Below are 13,849 nucleotides of genomic sequence, written 5' to 3'. Positions count from 1 at the left end.
TCTGTTCAATGTGACTTTCCTTCACAACCCGTTTCGTGATCTATAAACAAATAACGGAATCGTAAAATCGATTCAATTGACTGGGAGAAATATCAAACGAGTGCTCTTTCACAAGCGCTAATGTCTTTTTTTTTTGCACGATTCCAAGGGAACATCGCGGCTGTAAACATTTTTTAGGAGCTCGACGTGAGCGCCGTTTCATTGGCTGAGTGACTTGGCGTGGCCTAGCTTGGGCAAGGGGGGGTGTGGGGGTTGTCGTTTTCACGCAGAAGTCACTTGATATCAGGCCCCAAAATAGCCCCAACGGAAGCTATATAGCCACCCCGACGTGACTTGCCCTCATTTTATGGCGCTTGTTTCCAACTGTCATCTTCTAGTACTGCAAGGATAGAAAATTCAAGAGAAACGAAGCTGCGCAAGATTAAAAAAGCGGGATTGGAAAATAAAGCTTGTCATACTCAACAAGTTATGGATGCTCCCGCGTGGAAGCTAAAAGGATAGAAGAGGACGAAGGGACATTATTTTTGTTTTTTTGTGGTCTAAGCTCCGATGTTCTTCCTGTTGAACTAACACCATCAAGGTGGATCGATTTCCTACCACCGCAGGAATGAAGTACAACTACCACATCCCGGCGTCAACGTACTCACGGCATTCTCAGTACACCCCAACTTACCACGCACCCGCACATTACCCACCCAGTCACTACACACCGTCGTACATCTCCAGGTATACCCCCACCCAGTATAGCGTTACACCTCACACCACGTCCTACTTCACGCCAACCTACAAGGCTCCGTCAACGTACCTCCCATCCCAGTACGGCACGTCGCGGCGCACCCGGGGAAATGCCGCTCCCGTCGCCCCCGCTAAGAGAACTGTGCACTTTCCCAATGACATCATTTTCCAGGATGTTGTAAGATGTGGAGAATTGGAGCAAATCGGTCGCTTCATCAGAACCAGGAAGGTTTGCGTGGACACACTTTTTCCTTCAGGTGAGTCGCGTAGCGCCGCTTTCTACTAGTGCACGACGAGAGTCGTTTGGGGGCGAAAGTCATGAGGTCATGCGGTGCGTTGCAGGTATGGCGGCGCTACACGAAGCAGTGCTAACGGGAAACTTGGAGGCGGTGAAGTTGCTCCTCAAGCATGGCGCTGATGTTAATCAAAGAGACGAGGACGGTTGGACGCCTCTTCACATGGCCTGTAGCGACAGCTTTCCTGAAATTGCAAGGTGAACATACAGGAAATGGGTTTTTAACTCATTCACTGCCGGACAGATGTGCACAAAAATGTGTCCGCTCCAGTGCCAGGGTTTTTGTCATTGTCACTCGAATTGGAAGGACCCGCAGAATATTGAGTTTTAGGACGACATAAACAGTCAATGCAGTGTAAGAAAACGCAGACTCTTTCATTTTATCTGAAAAAAAGTTAATTCTTAAGTTATATGCATCTAGAGTTATCTGAGCTTGAAACGGGGCCGGCTGTACAGAATACAATACATACATATTGCTTTATGCAGCGCTTTAACAAACGAATTCCAAGACCCACAGAATATTGAGTTTTAGGACCACATAAACATTCAATTCAGCGTAAGAAACCTTAGACTCTCTACTTTCATCAGGAAACAAAAAGTGTTATTTCCTAAATAATACAGGTCTGGAGTTATCTGAGCTTGAAATGGGGGAAGCTGTGCAAAATACAATATAAAACATTGATTTATATTGCGCTTTAACAGCTGAAGCTGTAACAAAGCGCTAACATGGACAAAAGGCAAATGCTCGCCCCTTGTGGAAGAGAAAAACATTGCCGGAGGTCTGACCAGCGCTTTATCGGCACACCCAGCAATTCGGGAATGGTGCTCCATGTCACAGTTTTCAATTCCCAAATAATTTTGGGAACAATAATAATATTATATTTCATTTCTCAGCGGCTTTCAAAACTCTCAAGGTCACTTTACAGTCGCGGGATCGCTTCTTATGCGGGTGAGCAGCGGCAGCCACATGCGGCTCACCCTCAGAAAAACTGATCCTGTGATTGTAAAGTGACCTTGAGAGTTTTGAAAGGCGCTTGTAAATGAAATGGATTATTATTTACAGTCACATATAGCTAATAAATAGCCAGGTACATAGCTAGCTAGCTAGCAAGATAGCTATAAGGTGCACTTATTGCGACAAAATTTAGACAAAATAACGTACTTGTACATTTTATCTGATGGCACTAGTAGGATCTGGACGGCGTTGTAGCGTCATTTGATGTTGCTCTTCAAGCTGCTTAGCGCCCCCTCCAGGATGGAGGTCCATGTAAGGTGCAGGAGGGTCCCCCAGGTCCATGTGGAGAATGGCAGTGAATGAGTTAAATAATTAGTAAAATAAGCTTGATTGTAAGATCATTTCCGCTCACCCCTCACACACAAAAAAAATAGAGAGACCAAATTGCACATAAATGATGTAAAACCTCAAATGTAATTCTATCTAAAATGGCCGCCTCATTGCACCCGCACAGCTATCTCCTTTCGCTGGGAGCCAACATGGAGGCAGAAAATGAAAGCGGAGAGAAACCAATCGACCTCATTGACCCCGATTGCACCGAGTTGTCCAAACTGTTCAATGAGACACTTTGAAGACAAAGAAGTGAAGCTGTACAGATGAAAGCAGATTTGCTTGGTCAATACGATTGATTTTTTATTTAAAAAAAATACATTTTTACATCGAACTTGATGATCATGGGACGATATCATGTTTGTTTGAGGTTGTTGTTTTTTTTCTACATTTTATTTATTTTATTTTTTTTCCTTATATGAAAGTCATAGAGGCTGTGCTGAAGAAAACAACGTCAATAAGGAAAGTCTTATCATTTTCAAAGGAATTATTTTTGTACGTTTTCATAAATAAAGACTTTTTAATATACATTTGTCAGAATGTTTTTTTTTCTTTGTGTGTTCACCTGACCAAAATATCTGTCATCATAAATGTTCTTCTGGTGTTTGTTTTGTTTACACGATCTTTAGGGGTGTTCATTGTTTGCTCTGCCATTTTGTTTCACGTCTCAAGTACTAATAGCTATCTATTTGCTAGCGAATAGCTATGTAGTCGCTAGCTAATAGCTATCTATTCACTAGCTAATAGCTATCTATTAGCTGGCTAATAGATTGCATTTGTGACCTTGAGAGTTTTGAAAGGCACTTAGAAATGAAATGAATTATTATTATTATTATTATTGTTATTATTATTATTATTTATTATTATTATTATTTAGAAGCGCCTTTCAAAACTCAAGGTCACTTTACAGTCATAGGATATTTTTTTCATAAAGAACAATGGAACAATTTTTACATTTAATAATAATAATCACTTTAGAGTCACAGGATACATTTTTTTCTGTGGGTGAGCAGCGGCAGCCACATGCGCCAGCGTTCACTCAACCCCGAAGTAACTCAAATAGATAGAAAGCTAGCTAGCTAGCTAATGGATACCTAATAAATAGGCAATAGCTAGCCAGATAGCCAACAGCTAGACAGCTAATAGCTAGCCATCTAGCTAATGGATAGCTAATAGATGGCTAACAGCCAGCTTGCTAGACAGCTAACAGCTAGCTAGCCAGCTAATGGATAGCTAATACAAAATCATTTTTAACAGACCGAAAACTGTTTTTTTTCCCCCTCGGGTTGTCACAGATGATTCTGAGTCTATTAAGTCCTTATTAAGTCCTTTGGCGATTGAATGAAATGTATTATTATTAGTATTATTTATTTTTTATATTTATTATCGTAAATGTAACCACAATGCATTTCACTGGACAACACTTAAACTGACAACGTCAAAGTCTGTTCTTATATTATTATGTAACCTCGGCACAAATGATCAATATCACATTCTCAATCAATTTTATTGTCCAAATATGTAAAAGACACTAAATATTGATCTCCTCTAGGTTGCGCTAGTGTTAGTTTACATCATAAAAAAAAAGAAAAAAACACGACAACGAAGAAGAGAACTTCCGTGTTTTTTTTAACCGGAAATGATTGGTTGGCATTGGCAACGTTTTAGCTAAGTCTAGCGTCTTGTGCAGCAAAAAATAAACATTTTTAAAGGTTTGTATGTACGATTTGTTTCGTTTCACGCGTACGTTGAATTTATTAACATCTCGTGATAATTTTACATCGTGCTGGCGTTGATAAACAATGTGATGTTCTTAAGCTAGCGTTACGTCAAGACAATTAACAGCTAACTATGCGGGCTAATGTTAGCTGAATTTATTGTGTCAGCAAATCTGCAGCGGTCGCTGCCCCCCCCCCCCCCCGGATTTAACACAAAAGGATGACATACCCCACGAATTCCGACGAATATTTAACATCCAGCCAATATAGTAAACTACGTTCGCTAGTTTTGGTTGCGTTGCCTTTTTATAAAACTAATATAGGATCGAGGAAAGTCCAAACGTAAACAAAGATCCTTTGTCGGTGACCTTAATTGTCTTCTCAAATTTGGTGACGTACGACTGGCCAAAAACTGAAAATCAACAGCTGTTAGATTAATTTTAACATAACCATTCCTGTTAAGTGACACCCATGTTACATATAGTAGGTGTCTTTGTTTACAAGGACGATTTTCCCTAAAATGGTCACTTATTTTCATTTCTAATTGAGGACTTTGAAACAACTCATATAGTAGGTGTTTTTGTTTACAAGGACGATTTTTCCAGAATGTGTCACTGATTTTCATTTCTAGTTGAGGACTTGGAAACAACACATAGTACGTGTCTTTGTCTTTGTTTACAAGGATGTATTTACCTAAATTTGTCACTTATTTTCGTTTCTAGTTGAGGACTTGGAAACAACACATATAGTAGATGTCTTTGTCTTTGTTTACAAGGACGATTTTTCCTAAATTTGTCACTGATTATTCATTTCTAGTTGAAGACTTGGAAACAACACAATTCTATAAAGGTACTCAACCATAAAGCAGTGAGGAAAGAGCAGCACGGCAACCAGAATGACAAGGTAAATTGTGAATTGTTACGATGATATGTATTACAGTTTCATACATATGTGAATATATGTACAGTACGCTACATTGAGCTCTATTCCACCGCGATTGTTTCTGTCCAGTGAACCGAGCGCACTCTGTACTCGCAGTCGTATATCATTGCATTTTTGTGAAGTACATAATCGTTTTTGCTGGGATTTTCCAAGTTATGCAGTTTGTGATGACGTATTACACACGTTTCCCTCCATGCTGGTTCTTGAAATTTCCGAATATGACAACGAGAAACGGTGAAAAAAATTGATTGGAGTTTACGCTCTTTTTACTAACACTACAGTTTATAAAGGTGAGTAAGTTGTATTTTTATAACTCATAGAAGTGGTAGAGTATATATTTTTCTCCATAACTGCCGAGTTTCAAGCAAAAACAAGAATTAGCATATATATTTCTAGAGCTTGCAATTTTCTTTCCTAGTGTTCAGTGACGGCCTTTTTTGATTTCTGACGAAAATCTGCCTGCATTCGATCGTTGGTATTTGCTAATTTAGATTTTGAATCTTTTCATGTTTGGCTTTTCTTGTTTAGAATTTCAAAAGCTTTCCAATGGTACCTTACTCGTTAAGATCTGCCAAAAATTAAGAAAGTTATGATCGTTTAAACTGTAATAAAGAACTCTGTCACAAATTTTCATTGTTTTAACTGTGTAATTACAGGCAGAAAATCCCCTCACATTTCGAAAATTAAAAATTCCATCATTTCCTTATTATTTGTCGTAGAACAATAATCTAGACATCATTTGAAAGCTATTTAAATGCACCTTAATATGGTATGAGAAAATGTGGGATGAATTATTATTGATTTTTTTTCTCACATCCCTCGTGAATATGTTCGCATGTACGATTGGTGCATCAGGGCAATTTTAGTCCACTTATGTAGTTGTTTCACATTTCTCAAGCTCATCTGCTCCCAGGATGGTGAATAGTTACAAGCGGACCACAAGCCCCAGATCACCTACCAACTGTGGGGAGCTCTTCACCCCAGCACATGAGGAAAATGTGCGTTTTATCCATGATAGTAAGTATCCATTTCAGGCCAAATGTAATTGTTGTTAAATAGAAAATGGCTTCATGTAGAATTATCTGACAGTATTAAAGGACAACCGACACCCCGGACAAGTTGCCTCCATAATTTGTAAAATCACTTCAAATGACTTCTACTGAGCGTATTTTAGACAAAGATTCCACCGCATATAGCGTTATTTTACGTTTTAAGACGTAAAAGAGGTTACGTTTTAAGACTTTAATAGGAAGTCTTGTTTTCGAGTTGATTACGATGGCCTAAGTGACGTCACGGAGGGAACGCCCCTGACCGAGAAAGTGACACAATGCATTTTGGGTACTTTTTTTCATCTGAAAACACCGTGTTGATGGCGAAATTAGAAGGAAAACTACATAAATAATGCGATGGCGAATCGTTGTGTGTCGCAGCCAATTGCGGTAACACGCGTAAAGAAGGTGTAAGTTGACACAAATTCCCATCGGACAAATCAGCCCATTTCCAACGGAGCTTGTACGCCATTTTGTGCAATTTCTGGGCGCTACATTGGAGTCCAGACGGCTTGAATTGATACGGAAGGACTTCTTTCATCGATTGCAAACATTTATTCTTTCCTCTTCAGAACTATTTGAATTATATTCATAACTGGATGAGTAACAAGAAAGCATCTTTTTCCAAATCTGAACTCTGTCAAGCCATTGTTTTGATTCTGGAGCAAGGCAGTTTGTGAAGGAGTATCCTGGTGTGACGTCACAAACAAGGGGGCGGGACTTTCTGAATCTACCCAGTTTCGAGCTCATTTTGTGGCAGTTTTGTGACACTTTAAGTCATTTTTATTGGTGTTTTGCATTTGACTAAAAATATCAGACCGCGTTTTTTGGGTATTTTAGATGCTATAAAACGTTTTTCTGATCTCAGTTAGGAAACAAAAGATGGTGTCGGTTGTCCTTTAATAATTATAATTATTATTTGCAGTGGAAAAAAATATCCTTAACGATAGGATCACTAAGATTAAGAGGGTAATTACAGTGATTGTTTTTGTTCTTTCCGGTCCTGTAATTTAATAAATAATATCCCTAATTTAGCAAAATGTATGTTGTTTTTTTGGGGGGGATTTTTTTTCCCCCAAAGCTTGGCAGTTTGTCCTCAGAGAAATCAGATCGGCACAAAACGCAGAGCGGAACGACTGCGGACCACAAGAATATGTTGAGAAGAATCCAAACCCCAACCTACACTGTAAGCATAACTGAAATCAAATGCACACCAGTCATCTGTAAAGGATTAAGACAAAGTGATGAAAGTGTTCAATCGGACACTGCGGACAAAAGCTCGAACGCAGAAAGATAGTCTTTAACTGCCGGCAGGAGACGCAGCCATTCATGACAGATGCCTGAATTTTGCAGCCCTCTACCAAACTATTTATTGAGAGTATATGCAAATGAAAGTGACACATTAGTAAAACATAGTTTTCTTGATTAGAATCGCACACCTCTTGAGTTCTAAGCATGAACAGCTATAAGCAATAAAACATTGTCTTTTCCCATGAACTGATACATTTGTAACCTGGCTCATGAGCTCTTCCTGTGAAGGAGTTTCAAGTCGTAAATTACTTCTGTGATAAAGGAGTTTCCCAAGTCCTAAATTCTGTCCAAGGCCAGATCTCCGAGATGAAGATGACAGTTTAACAAGCTGCGTCTGTTGACCTCAGATTGACCCCAGGTCGTCTGTGCTTCAATTGTGTATTTGAGTCACACATGTTGACTAAGCATATAACAGCATGAAACTTTTCAATATGATAACTTGTTATTCTCCATCACATTGCTGACATTTTTACCTCATCAGCTTTCACGCCAGTGGACCTGACTGACCTCAAGAAACGTCACACACAGGACTCAAAGAAGTCCTAGTCATCAGGACGGGGAAAGTGCTTTTTTCATTCTCCTCCACCGATCATCAGTGAGAACCTTTTTTCCTCTGACAACCCAAGTCAGTCCCAATTTGCCAGTCTCAGGCAGAATGCCAAACAATTTTCTGTGAACTTTGAACCGCAGCGATCCCTCGTCTTTCTTTACGCTCGAGGAGTGATGAAGAAGAGTTCCACTTATGACAAATCCTTCGTGAATCCTGTTGATGTCCACCTTTTTAACAGATGAAAAGGACCGATCAACCTCCCTAAAGATGTTATTAGCATCCGATGCTAAGGTACAAACTCCTTCTACCGGACACTAAAGACTGCCTGGTGGGGGTGAAAAAAAATGACACAAGGGCTTTTCTGTTTTATTGTTTGTTTTATGTCTGTGTAAGCTCATAGTCGTACAGGAGTGGTGCATCGATGAGAAGGTTTCTTCAGCCGTCATCTGTACTTCTTTGACGGACGTTTCGCTTATTATCCAAGAGGCTTCGTCAGCAAACTAAATTGGTAGTTTTGACCCTATATATATATATATATATATATATATATATATATATATATATATATATATATAATTGTTTTGTAAAAAGGTAGTCTGCTAGATAAGGTGTAGCGTCACTGACATGCGCACTCGATGCGCATCTTTAGAAAAGCCAAATGCATTGCCAACCTTCCCAATCCAGATTTTTGTTCCCCGCCCCCCCAAAAAAAATAATGGTATTGACTCCGAACGCTCCAAAAACCCCAAAAAGTAGGAAATACTTTGGAGACACCTTGTTTTCAGCTCCCACGGGTAGTGTATTAAATATTACAGGACAGAATGTGACTGTATGAATTGTGTATTTCAAAGATGAAATTGATGTTCCCTTTCAGAAAGAGTATGTAAATGCTGAAAGACGCTGTGACTGAAATGCAAAATAAATCAATTGAGGTTTCAGTTTTAATCTTTATATGTCCCCAAAACGGCCAATGGTCTTGGAGCTCAAAGTATGATATTTATTATGTTGAATATCTTTATGAATGTTTTTTTGTTTATTTTGCCAAGACAATCAACAAACTTTTTGCATGATGCAAAGATGGGAGAAAAAAACAATAATACATTTTATTTCAAGCGCCTTTCCAAGCTCTCAGGGACACTTTCAGTCACAGACAAGCATAGATACAATAATAAATCCAATACAATACAATCTCCCCCAAATATTTTTGTGGTAGATCCTCTTCCTCCATCTCTGCCCCCCCCCTGCCCGTCTCAGCGCGATGGGGGACATAGCTTTCAGCTGCTTTGCCCCCAAACTCACTTCCTCCCAACGTTTGTAACATTGATTCTCTTCGCACCTTCAAATCCCATCTCAAAACCCACCTATTTAAAATGGCATTTTCTGTGTAGCTCTTTCTCTTGTTTCTATAATTGTATTTTATTTATTGTATTCTATTTTGTGATAGTATTTTATTTTATATAGTACATTTGCTTGTCTGTGACTGTAAAGTGTCCTTGAGAGCTATGATAGGCGCTTAAACTAATGTATTAATTGGTTTTGGGAATATGGGATGAAACCGCAGTACTCGGAGAAAGCCGTTTCCAAATGAATATTTTAACACATCTTTGATGAGACATTACAAAAGATAATATTAAAGACACCTTTAATGTGAAAACAAGCGGCGAATTAAAGACAATAGGCCATTTTGGCTAAAATACGTCATCACGTATTTACGTGCTTACGTCTGTTGCGTAATGACGTAGGAGGAGCCGATGCCTTTTTCCCCCGCCCTTTGTGTTACGCGGATCCAGTTGGTTTAGTGTTCGTGCAGGCGGACAATCGGGACTAGCTAGTTTAGAGCGTGCTTTTAATTTATTTTTTTTACAACCGTAATTTTTTCAACAGTTAAACCTTTTTTGGAGACAGCATCATGGCCGACAAAATGGATATGTCTCTAGACGACATTATCAAACAGAACAGGCAGCAGAGGGGTGGCGGCAGGGGTGGAAGAGGCCGTGGCCGCGGAGGTTATGGCGGCGGCCGAGGAGGAGGCGCCGGGCGCCTCGGAATGAGCGGCGGATTTGGAGGCCGAGGTGGAGGATCCGGCCCCATGAGGAACCGTCAAAACACGAATCGTGCTCGAGGCAGACCGACGCCATACAACAGGGTATGAGAATGGGCAAGAAAAGGGAAAAACCCTCAGGCAAACTTCGGAATGCCTGGGCAAGCCAGCTTGCTAATCAACGAATAAAAAGTGATTGCTAGCCGCCAAATTTCTCCCGAGGGAGAGCTCTTAACACGAGCGATTGAGCATTAAAGGAAATTGTATGCTTAATGTGTCTATCCTGTCCCGAACCAAGCTTCCGTGTCCATTCCCCTCCAAGAAGAAAAGCCACCCTTTTGAAGCGGCAAAAAAATGCTCGCCATCTTGGCGCATTAACTGGATCGTGGAAGGTCTTCGCGTCGCCATTTTGAATCTCCTACCGCAGATTCCATTTTTTACCATCCACCGCCCAATATCTTTGCTTTTCATCCGCTGTTTTAATGGCGATGAGAAGAGAACGCCAAGAGAACACCCACTATTGATTTTTTTTGCCCCCCGCATCTACAAAGGAGCAGCGATTTGTGAGCGACCGAGGATATCCTTTGTCTGGGAAATGGCTGACCGGCTCCGTTTGAAGGCCCAGTCTTTTCAAGCGTTCTCGTGGATGGATTCGAGGACTTCAACCCCCCCCCCCCCACACACTTTGCTTAGTACCCCCAAAATTCAACTAGTCACCAACCCCTGTTTGCGTACGCCTCTGAGCGTACCAGACAAAGGCCATGTCAAAATGGCGTATTCTCAAAATGGACGCTCGGCTAAGTCTACCATTTTAGATACGCCGCTGTGGCCATGCTAATTTTCCTGTTCCATCCACATTCATCATGGACTTTTGCCCCGCTACACAAAAAAAAAGCCTTGGTCCTCTTGGCTTTTAATGAACTTTTGATCGTCCCCGGAATGAATTGTCATCGCGGGAGGCAAGGCGGTTGCAGCAAAGAAGATGAGAGGATCGTTTCTGGAGAGCCTGTGGTGGAGGAAGGAAGCCGTGGGCCTCATATGCTGTTAGTTTGGGTGGGCCGGTTGAACAAAAAAACAAAAAAAAAAAGCAATATAAAACAAAAACATGCTGTGCTAAGTAATGCATGCTTTAAAAGATGTCAAGCCTACATAGACTAGTTATTATTTTGTACATCCTCCTTTTGAGGATTTACATGCATTTAGTGGACGAGGGGAATGAATGATAAGGCAACCCTTTGAGGGATCTGAGCACCCTGGCCATGTTGGAAGTGGAGCCTCTGCTTGCCCCCAACACGCAGCCTGTGGACTCTTGATTGACAGAGGCAAGCGGAATCCTCCAAGTCAGCAGGTGCGTTCTCTTTCGTCTGTTGCAGCCCAAACAGCTTCCGGACAAATGGCAACACGACATGTTCGACAACGGCTACAGTGGATTCAATGGCGCAGCTGGCGGCGGCGCTGGTGTGGAAACCGGAGGGAAGCTTCTTGTCTCCAATCTCGACTTTGGGGTTTCCGATGCTGATATTCAGGTGAAATTTCACACTGTTTGGTTGAAGATGAGGGGCCTATGGGAGTCGTTAGTCAAGTTTGTTTTGCTCCGTAGGAACTTTTTGCCGAGTTTGGGACACTGAAAAAGGCTGCGGTCCATTATGATCGTTCAGGAAGGAGCCTGGGGACTGCCGATGTTCACTTTGAAAGAAGGGCAGATGCACTCAAGGCCATGAAACAGTACAATGGCATTCCACTGGATGGTTAGTTCAAATTTATTTTGAATTCAATGTTGTTTTTATTGTCCCTTACATTGACACGGCCATGTTTACAACTACAGTGATACCTCGGTTTACGAACCCCTTGGCTTACGAACTTTTCTGTTTACGAATGTTAAATTCATGAACATTTTACCTTGGCATATGAACTATTTTTCGGGATACACACGGAGCTGCCCCAATGAGTGATGTGTCGTTCGCAAACGAGCCCGTTCTCCTGACAAGTCAATGGCAACCAGCTTGTTTTGGTCCTCTATTCCCTCCCCCAGTCTTCGGTTAAAGCCATGTGGTTGGTCAAGAACGCAGCGAGGGGAGGTGGTTTAAACATTAAAGAGACAGGCAGACGAGAGAGAGAGTGATAAAATGGATAGAAAACATGACATTTGGACTCGTTTCAACTTTGATAGTTGAAAGGCGGAGTATAGACTGCAAGGTTAAATATCCCATCAATCAGGCTCCACAAATAACCTGCACAAGCCATCTGTACACTTGATTATGTTTTATGGGACCTTGGAACGGATTATTCTCATTTTAATGGTTTCCTATATATAATAATTTTTTGGGATACACACTTTTCACCTTACACACCTTTCTGGGAACCAGTTAAGTTCGTAAGCCAAGATATCACTATACTATATTGATGGTTTTTGGTCCTTCCAGGGAGGCCCATGAACATCCAGCTTGTCACATCGCAGATTGATACACAGAGGCGGCCAATGCAGGGGTAAGCCGTGTTGTCAACAATCTGTCCTAAAAGCGTGAAATAGGTTGTGATGTTGTTGTTTCTAAAAGTATGAACAGGGGCGGTGGAATGAACAGGGGACGCGGGGGCAGTTTTGGCATGCAAAGGGGAGGACGCATCGGAGGGCGCGGCTCGGGTGGCTTCAGAGGACGGGGACGAGGCGGCCGAGGAGGAAGCGCCAAACAGCAGATTTCAGCCGAAGAACTCGATGCCCAGTTAGACGCTTACAATGCAAGAGTGAGTTTCCTCTAGTGGATAGTAAATGGATACAGATTTTTTTAAGTAACGCTTGTCTCATGATGCCCGTAATTCTTTCTTCTCAGATGGACACCAGCTAAGAAGTGTTTGGGAGTCCTCCTTTGGTCATCCTTTGTTGTCCTGCGCAGAAGGATGCTTGTTACAATAGTTAAAAAAATTGTACAATTTGTCCTGATGTGATTGGTTGTCGCTCCAGCCTCTTAAATACTTTGAAGTGTTTTTTTTATTGTGTATTTTTCTTTTTTCTGCCAAAAAAAAGATTTTTTTTTTTTCTGTAGGTTGAAAGTCTGAATTTTCAAGTCCATTCCTCAAAACTTGTAGTCAACAAAACTTATAAATAAACCTGCAGTGTATATTTACCAACCATAGTGCCCTGTTTGCATTGCTTTCTACACCTTCAAAGAAGTACAGATGACAGCTGAAAAAACATTTTTATCCATAGCTGTCTATTAGCTATTTAGCTGGCTAACTAGCCAGATAGCTAACTAACTTTCAATCTATGTGAGTTAGTTTCGGCTTGAGTGAATGCTGGCGCATGTGGCTGCCGCTGCTCACCCACAGAAAAACTGATCCTGTAAGCCCTTGAGAGTTTTTAAAGGCGCTTATAAATGAAATGCATTATTATATGTGATCTAATATGTAGTCCATTTTTGTTAAAAAGTCGGCTTTACTTTTTTAGAACAATTTTTGTTTGACAATTGCAATAAAAGTAAAGGTGGTATACTACAAACCTGACACTAGATGTCCTTCTGCAATCAATTACACTGACCCATCTTAATTTTTTCGTTTCATGCCATGTCTCCGGAAATGAAATAAACTCTCCTCCATATTGTTTTGAAATGTATTTTTAGGGAATGCCGTATAAATTAACTCAGAAAGTGTGCTGCATGGAAATGTAATCAAGTAAATTGTGAAATAAGGAGTTAGGTTTTTATCTCTGCGACATGTTACTCATAGGTCGAGTAAAAATCCCAAGTCACAGTTAGCGGATAAAAATACATTCTACTTCCTTATCCTGCCACTTCCGCTTAAACCTATACGCCAGAGTCCTCGATGCTGGTCGGAGCATACGTCAAAATGTCCGCCATCTTGCAAGAGTA

The 13,849-nt window shown here is 40.9% G+C and overlaps 3 protein-coding genes across 4 annotated transcripts; all 3 read left to right on the top strand.

The window, feature by feature from the left end:
* The first annotated feature begins 269 nt into the window (after window positions 1-269).
* On the top strand, window positions 270-2,905 carry ppp1r27a (protein phosphatase 1, regulatory subunit 27a). Its single transcript, XM_089017995.1, has 3 exons — window positions 270-992; window positions 1,078-1,228; window positions 2,500-2,905. Exons 1-3 carry the CDS (start codon window positions 608-610, stop codon window positions 2,615-2,617), a joined length of 654 nt encoding a protein of 217 aa, XP_088874121.1. The 5' UTR covers window positions 270-607; the 3' UTR covers window positions 2,618-2,905.
* A 1,078-nt stretch (window positions 2,906-3,983) lies between these two features.
* Window positions 3,984-8,883, top strand: mcrip1 (MAPK regulated corepressor interacting protein 1). The gene is made up of 5 exons (XM_089017996.1): window positions 3,984-4,087; window positions 4,910-4,996; window positions 5,934-6,052; window positions 7,166-7,270; window positions 7,877-8,883. Exons 2-5 carry the CDS (start codon window positions 4,989-4,991, stop codon window positions 7,939-7,941), a joined length of 297 nt encoding a protein of 98 aa, XP_088874122.1. The 5' UTR covers window positions 3,984-4,087; window positions 4,910-4,988; the 3' UTR covers window positions 7,942-8,883.
* An 848-nt stretch (window positions 8,884-9,731) lies between these two features.
* On the top strand, window positions 9,732-13,113 carry alyref (Aly/REF export factor). 2 transcript variants are annotated; one of them, XM_089019280.1, is made up of 6 exons: window positions 9,732-10,091; window positions 11,360-11,512; window positions 11,587-11,734; window positions 12,410-12,473; window positions 12,542-12,728; window positions 12,815-13,113. In XM_089019280.1, exons 1-6 carry the CDS (start codon window positions 9,855-9,857, stop codon window positions 12,827-12,829), a joined length of 804 nt encoding a protein of 267 aa, XP_088875406.1. In that variant the 5' UTR covers window positions 9,732-9,854; the 3' UTR covers window positions 12,830-13,113. The 2 variants fall into 2 exon arrangements, with proteins under 2 accessions (XP_088875406.1, XP_088875407.1); XM_089019281.1 differs by having other exon boundaries at window positions 9,948-11,039.
* The last annotated feature ends 736 nt before the right edge of the window (window positions 13,114-13,849 follow it).

The sequence above is a fragment of the Hippocampus bargibanti genome, linkage group LG17, assembly GCF_051943395.1.
Source record: "Hippocampus bargibanti isolate YZ-2025 linkage group LG17, ASM5194339v1, whole genome shotgun sequence".
Classification (NCBI taxonomy): domain Eukaryota; kingdom Metazoa; phylum Chordata; class Actinopteri; order Syngnathiformes; family Syngnathidae; genus Hippocampus; species Hippocampus bargibanti.
This window is presented reverse-complemented; position numbering and strand designations above follow the sequence as displayed.

Excerpts from the sequence above, each read along its gene's own strand:
- ppp1r27a (XM_089017995.1), top strand. The coding sequence starts at position 608 with ATGAAGTACAACTACCACATCCCGGCGTCAACGTACTCACGGCATTCT. Across the intron at positions 993-1,077 it reads GGACACACTTTTTCCTTCAG|GTATGGCGGCGCTACACGAA; the intron begins GTGAGTCGCGTA and ends GGTGCGTTGCAG. Across the intron at positions 1,229-2,499 it reads AGCTTTCCTGAAATTGCAAG|CTATCTCCTTTCGCTGGGAG; the intron begins GTGAACATACAG and ends GCACCCGCACAG.
- mcrip1 (XM_089017996.1), top strand. Across the intron at positions 6,053-7,165 it reads TGTGCGTTTTATCCATGATA|CTTGGCAGTTTGTCCTCAGA; the intron begins GTAAGTATCCAT and ends TTTCCCCCAAAG. Across the intron at positions 7,271-7,876 it reads TCCAAACCCCAACCTACACT|CTTTCACGCCAGTGGACCTG; the intron begins GTAAGCATAACT and ends TTACCTCATCAG.
- alyref (XM_089019280.1), top strand. The coding sequence starts at position 9,855 with ATGGCCGACAAAATGGATATGTCTCTAGACGACATTATCAAACAGAAC. Across the intron at positions 10,092-11,359 it reads GACCGACGCCATACAACAGG|CCCAAACAGCTTCCGGACAA; the intron begins GTATGAGAATGG and ends CGTCTGTTGCAG. Across the intron at positions 11,513-11,586 it reads TTTCCGATGCTGATATTCAG|GAACTTTTTGCCGAGTTTGG; the intron begins GTGAAATTTCAC and ends TTTGCTCCGTAG.